Consider the following 6,706-nt stretch of genomic DNA (forward strand, 5'->3'; position numbering starts at 1 on the left):
AGCCCTGGAGACATTTCCACTGTTTGTAGGACTTTTGCTTTTTAAAGCAGATTTTCAATCCAGAGAATGTTTTGTTATCCACAGTGGTTCGGTCCGTTTACGCCGTTTCTCTCAGCCACCAAACCCAGCAGATCCCAGCAGAACATACGGGTTGATCTGAAGTCCGACTCATCCATCGGACTCAGATGTTCAGACGTTGCTGGACCCGGAGCCTTTACTTCAGGCTCCGCCGGTCCAGAGACTGATGGTCCTGATGATGAGCCACTCGCTCTGGCCGGCCGTCACCACGATCCTCACGCACTCCACCTCGAAGCCGACCTTGTGGTCCACGTCGGCCACGTCGATCCTCCCCACCCTGAACTCCCCCAGCGTGACGTAGGAGGCGCACTGCCGGCCCTGCCGGGTCTCCGCCGCCCTCCGGCCGACCTCCAGGGCGCCGTGGCTGAGGACGTCGGCCCGCCGCTCCTCCGAGCCCGTCACCACCCGGATCCTGCTGATCCTGGTGGAGGAGTTGAAGACGATGAGGAAGAAGTCGCCGGTGCCGGGCGGCTTCCCCCAGAAGTACTCGTCCGGGATGCTGCTGTACGCCCTGGCGGCGTCGTAGCGCTCGAACACGTCCATGTTGGTGCTGAGGCTGGCGGGGGGGTTGTCCGGGACGTCCAGGGCGTCCTCCTCGAAGTCGTCATCCTTCAAATCAAATCAATCTTTATTGGTTTAGAGCTTTTCATACAAAATAAAGAAAGCAATGCAAAGCGCTTTACATAAAACATAAAACTTAATAAAACTATTTTATTTTATACTTATTCTAATTTTTACTTAAAATTTTGTTTTTTAAGGAAAACACTACTCCGTGCTGCTTTTAATTTCATTGTATATCTCGTATAATGAAAATAAAACGTCTGAATCTGAATCTGAATCTCGAGCAGGCTGTTCCACAGACGTGGGACGTAGTCATGAAATGATGCCTCACCGTGATTTATGGTTCTGACTTTGGGAATGATTAAAAGGCCGGTGCCGGAGGACCTCAGGGTCCGCCAGGGTTTATAGGGTAAGCAGATCAGATAGATAAGAAGGCCCGAGACCGTTAAGAGATTTAAAAACTAATCGGTAGGGCTGGGACTTTATCGTGTTAATTACGATTAATTAATTACAGTAAAATAATGCGACAAAAAAAAAAAAAAATTAATTGCAATTTACTTTTGCACTTCAAACAGTGCGGAACGTTTCTCATACTGATGCACAGTACTCAACACGAGAAACAACAATGGAAACTGAAACCGTATTGTATTGCGTATTGTGATGCCAGGCCAATGAGTTGGTTGTTACTGTTAAGTCACACTAATGTTGATCAAGCTGTTAAGGCCTATGTTGCGAAGATGTTTTGCTCAGGACAATGGCAGAATAGGAGGGCTGTCATCAGTTGATGGATCATTTCTGTTTCTGTTGTTTTTCAAAACCATTTAAGGTAGAAAGGTTTATGTTTAACTGTTGGTCTGTTTATTTTATGCCAAGGATATTTTTTAACTATTTTGCAATGTTCAGTTTCCACATTTCTGGAATATACTTGAAAGTGCTGTTTTTTAATTTTACTAAACAAAAACAAATGTGTTTAAGACATAGAAAGTTTACAAAAAGTCCTGAAAAATCTTGAATATAGCTAACTTGAATTTAAGTTTGTGCCTTGTGGACAATGCAATCATATTCCTATTATTCATATCAAAATAAACAATTTTGTTGTTTAAGCTCATTTATGTGTCAATTCAATGATTCAGTCATATACCGAAATCCATTTAAATTGAAAAATGTTGCTTCTCGTTTCAAATATTGATATGCGATTAATTGCGATGAATTAATTACAAAGCCTCTAATTAATTAGATTTTTTTTTTTAAATCGAGTCCCACCACTACTAATAAGAGACCCTTAAAATGGATTTAAGAACCAACCTTGAGCTTGTTCTCGGCGCCCCGGTAGGAGGAGTAGTAGCCCATGTGCTGGAAGAGCGAGGGCCGGAAGCGCAGCGCGTCCTTCTGGGCCAGCAGGCCCCGGAAGTGGACCAGCAGCCAGTCGCAGGGCATCTCCTGGTAGAACAGCAGCAGGAATTGGGCCAGCCGGGGCAGGTCCCGGCCGTGGTACAGCTTCCCGATGAAGCCCAGCTTGGAGAACTCCAGCGTGACCCAGTAGGTGCCGCGGCGGGACGCCACCACCTTCTTCAGCGAGCTCAAGAAGTTCCTGGCGCAGCTCACGTCGTCCTCCAGCATCACGTAGAAGTGCGACAGGTTGGAGCAGAAGCTGAGCAGGAAGGCGTAGTCCACGTTCTGCTTGGAGCGGAAGCGGACCCGGTCCTCCGGGTCGTCGTAGTTCCTCTTCAGGCCGTCCAGAGTCGGGTAGAACTGCTCCGGCGCCTGGATGAGCAGCAGCCGCCCGGCGACGATGTGGTGGGAGAACCTCCGGCTGAGCTCCTGGACCAGGTTCTGGCACCAGAGCAGGTCGAAGTCGGCCAGGTGGACCACGACCACGATCTCCTGCAGCTCCTCGTAGCTGGACTGGTCGAAGATGGACCGGATGGTCTCCGGCAGGTAGTTCCCCCTCTTCCTCTTCACCGACGACAGTCCGATGGTGAGGAACTCTGGGAAAACAAAAAGAAAATCGATTCTCTGATTCTAAATCGATTCTGATATTAATTCCTAAAAATCGATTAGTATGTCTAAAGATCAATTTTTTTTTTCATCATTACATGACAACTTTTGGTATTTTTTTGTTTATGCCCAAAAAAAGGAATGTTTTGTTGGACTTGAGAATTACGGAAGAGTATTAGGGCCATGCAGGAGAAAAAATATTCGAGAGGTTTTTTTATTGTGCTCTTCAAGAAAAAAGTTGAAATGTCGAGAAAAAAGTTGCAATGTCGAGATTAATGTTAAAATACAATTTCAAGAATAAAGTCGAAATTTCGTGAACAAAGTCGAAGTGCATAATGAAAAAAAAAAAAAAAATCTTCCTCCTCTAAAATATTATTTTTATTTTTCTCCTGCCTGGCCCTAATACTCTTCCGTATGAGAATAACTGGTGCCATGTCTTTGCCTTTAAATATGTTTAAAGAAAACATTAAAGTTTTCAGTTATAGTTGCATAAATTGTCTATATTTCATTACTTTAAATACTGTCATGGGGGTTACATTTGCATAAAATGGTAAAACCAAATTCTCAAAAATTAAAAACCGAAATATACAGAAAATGGAAAAAATCGGAATGTGGTAAGAACTAAAACCGATTTCATCCGTCTCTGTTTGCTGCCCTGGATCTGTTTGGTAATTCTGGCCCACGATGTTTCTGAAAGCAGTTCTATCAGCATTCTGGGAGGTGATTGGTCCTTACAGCATCATTAGCTGCAATACTTGCTGTTGAATCTCAATATAATAGTAATATGTTGCAGAACTACAGTCATATAATTCATGCAAAAGCTCAAAAAACTGTTTTAATAACACTAACCCAAGTCAATATCGGATCTTGATAATCGATTCTGAATCTTAAGAATCGGAATCAAATCCATTCTTGACATTTGAATCGACCCCCAGCCCTGGTTTAGGAGGTGAAACTCCCTCAAACTGACGCTGGCGGCGAGGGAAGCGTACTTTTGCGCGGCAGAGGAACTCCAGCCAGGAAGCGGAACGTCACGTTGATGCTGCCGGAGAAGTTGGAAACGTCTCTGAACGTCTGGACGTTGGGAGGATGGACGGCCTCCCCCAGCCGCCGTTTCTCAGCTTCCTGATCAGAAACAGACAAGCAATTTTTTTTTTGTTTTATTATTCAAGTCATTTTTCTTTTTCTCTCCCCGCTCTCTTCATGTATACATACAAATTAATTGGTAAACAACAGGTGAGTATCTGAGGATAAAATTGCTGCTCTTTATGCTCAGTGAAACGGATCAGAGCTCTTACGATGTCTCCTTGCAGTGTTTGGACCAAAGGACTCAGCGTAAATCTCAGAAAGACCTATGAAAAAGAGCATAGTCACCCGCACGTATCCGTCATCCATGTAAACATTGAAGAAGAGCAGCGAGGTGGCGAGGAAGGCGAGGACCGGCAGCAGCGAGCGTTTCCTCCAACACCTCATCTTGTCCACGGACTTCCACAGCCTCATGGTGCAGAGTCTCGCTGCTGGGAAACACAGAAGCCACAAACAGCTACGTCAGTTCGGTTCTTGTTCAGCCGAGGATAATCATCCACTCGTGGGTTTGTTCGTGCACCGACCCAACGATTGTGGGGCTCATGGACACCTGGGGACACTGGTGTGTCATTGGCATAGTTACGGTAACTGCTGTTTATTATGTGGGCTAGCTGAAGCATGTAGAAGTTAAACAGTAGGGGGCCGAGGATAGAACCAGGGGGAACCCCACATGTCATTTTTGTTGAAGGGGGGCCCGAGCTGAAGGGGGCCCCAAGGGACAAATGATTTCCGCCTCCCGGCAGGAACTGTAAACACACTTTGGAAGATCATGTCCTTCACAATTAATGGGAGCCGTGTGCTCCAGAATAATGGAAACACATCATTAATCTCTGAACGGTGGCTTTGAGGTAACGAGGTGCTTTAATGAGCTGTGTGTCGAACAACGAGGCATTTAGTGATGGCTGCTGTTGTTGTTGTTGTTTTTGACACCCAGGCAGCCCAGCTGCCTCGTGTTAGTGGAGGCGGCATCTGCATAAACATGTTATGGATAAAATGTAGAAAATCTAAAAAGAGATACTAATAAAGTTAAATCAGAGGTTTGGGATCTCAGAAACGTCATCTTACTGTCGTTGTGACGACATCCAGCATCAATCAATCAATCAATCAATTCTATTAGGTTTCATGGAGGTTTCAATGAGGTTTTAATGAGGTTTCAATGAGGTTTTAATGAGGTTTCAATGAGGTTTTAATGAGGTTTCTATTAGGTTTTAATGAGGTTTCAATTAGGCTTCAAGGAGGTTTCAATGAGGTTTTAATGAGGTTTCAATGAGGTTTCAAGAAGGTTTCAAGGAAGTTTCAATGGGGTTTTAATGAGGTTTCTATTAGGTTTCATGGAGGTTTCAATGAGGTTTTAATGAGGTTGCAATTAGGTTTCATGGAGGTTTCAATGAGGTTTTAATGAGGTTTTAATGAGGTTTCAATGAGGTTTCAATACGGTTTCAAGGAGGTTTCAATGAGGTGTTAATGAGGTTTCAAGGAGGTTGCAATTAGGTTTCATGGAGGTTTCAATGAGGTTTTAATGAGGTTGCAATTAGGTTTCATGGAGGTTTCAATGATGTTTTAATGAGGTTTTAATGAGGTTTCAATTAGGTTTCAAGGATGTTTCAATGAGGTTTTAATGAGGTTTCTATTAGGTTTCATGGAGGTTTCAATGAGGTTTTAATGAGGTTGCAATTAGGTTTCATGGAGGTTTCAATGAGGTTTTAATGAGGTTTCTATTAGGTTTTAATGAGGTTTCAATTAGGCTTCAAGGAGGTTTCAATGAGGTTTTAATGAGGTTTCAATGAGGTTTCAAGAAGGTTTCAAGGAAGTTTCAATGGGGTTTTAATGAGGTTTCTATTAGGTTTCATGGAGGTTTCAATGAGGTTTTAATGAGGTTGCAATTAGGTTTCATGGAGGTTTCAATGAGGTTTTAATGAGGTTGCAATTAGGTTTCATGGAGGTTTCAATGATGTTTTAATGAGGTTTTAATGAGGTTTCTATTAGGTTTTAATGAGGTTTCAATTAGGCTTCAAGGAGGTTTCAATGAGGTTTTAATGAAGTTTCAATACGGTTTCAAGGAAGTTTCAATGAGGTTTCAATGAGGTTTCAAGGAGGTTTCAATTAGGTTTCAAGAAGGTTTCAATGAGGTTTCAATGGGGTTTTAATGAGGTTTCAATTAGGTTTCAAGGAAGTTTCAATTAGATTTCAATGAAGTTTCAATTAGGTTTCAATGAGGTTTTAATGAGGATTCTAGGAGGTTTCAATTAGGTTTTAATGAGGTTTAAATTAGGTTTCAATTAGGTTTCAAGGAGGTTTCAATTACATGGTTCTGTTGTCTTCATCAGGCCACTCCTGCAGCTCTTTGATTGACCTTAAAAAGACAGATGTCTGAGTTCGGGTCCCTGTGGAACTCCTCACCTGTTTCAGAAGGCACCTTAAACCGTCTGGGTAACTGCTTTTCCAGGCTTCCTGACTCGCCTACAGAGATATTATTATCTTAGACACGTTTTCAGGTGCAACGAGGACTGAAAAGTTTTCCCTCCCGGTGGATCTGCTGGATCTTTTCACGAAGCTTTTCGCTTTAGTCTCCACAGACGTGTGTTTTTCTGTCGTAGGTGGAACCAACCACGACTCGTCGGTTTATCTGAACCAGTGACAGAGCGATTCTTTTCTTCCCCCGCTCTACGGAGGAGTGTTTTATGCATAAAGCCCAGAGTGGTTCTGGATCTGCAGAGACGGAAGTGAAACATCAAAGTCTCTCTTGAACTCGTCGTATTCCCCGAAGGCTTCCTCGGCTTCAGCTGGAGAGCAAACACTTCAGGGACTCGCTCGAAAAAACCAGACGATGTCGGCACATGGAGGCCAAGAGACTCACGTGGAATAAGAGACAGGAGAGACGTATTTGTTTTTCTCATGAGACACAAACCTGCTGTTTAGTTTCCTTTTAGAGTTGAGAAGAGGTGAAAATTTGACTTTTAAAAGGAAACTTTCACATTATACT

At 43.3% G+C, this 6,706-nt stretch overlaps 1 protein-coding gene across 1 annotated transcript; it reads right to left on the reverse strand.

The window, feature by feature from the left end:
* Positions 1 to 219: 219 nt before the first annotated feature.
* Positions 220 to 4,140, reverse strand: LOC133444541 (alpha-1,3-mannosyl-glycoprotein 4-beta-N-acetylglucosaminyltransferase C-like). Its single transcript, XM_061722381.1, has 4 exons — positions 4,012 to 4,140; positions 3,630 to 3,762; positions 1,945 to 2,627; positions 220 to 687 (listed from the first exon to the last, which is right to left on the reverse strand). Exons 1-4 carry the CDS (start codon positions 4,135 to 4,137, stop codon positions 220 to 222), a joined length of 1,410 nt encoding a protein of 469 aa, XP_061578365.1. The 5' UTR covers positions 4,138 to 4,140.
* Between the last annotated feature and the right edge of the window lie 2,566 nt (positions 4,141 to 6,706).

This window comes from Cololabis saira, chromosome 5 (assembly GCF_033807715.1).
Source record: "Cololabis saira isolate AMF1-May2022 chromosome 5, fColSai1.1, whole genome shotgun sequence".
Taxonomy (NCBI): Eukaryota; Metazoa; Chordata; class Actinopteri; order Beloniformes; family Belonidae; genus Cololabis; species Cololabis saira.

What these genes read in the sequence shown, in the direction of transcription:
- LOC133444541 (XM_061722381.1), bottom strand. Translation starts at nt 4,137, where the DNA reads ATGAGGCTGTGGAAGTCCGTGGACAAGATGAGGTGTTGGAGGAAACGC. An exon ending in TGGATGACGGATACGTGCGG is followed by an intron (nt 3,763 to 4,011) that starts GTGACTATGCTC and finishes GTTTCTGATCAG; the next exon opens with GAAGCTGAGAAACGGCGGCT. An exon ending in AGTTCCTCTGCCGCGCAAAA is followed by an intron (nt 2,628 to 3,629) that starts GTACGCTTCCCT and finishes TTGTTTTCCCAG; the next exon opens with AGTTCCTCACCATCGGACTG.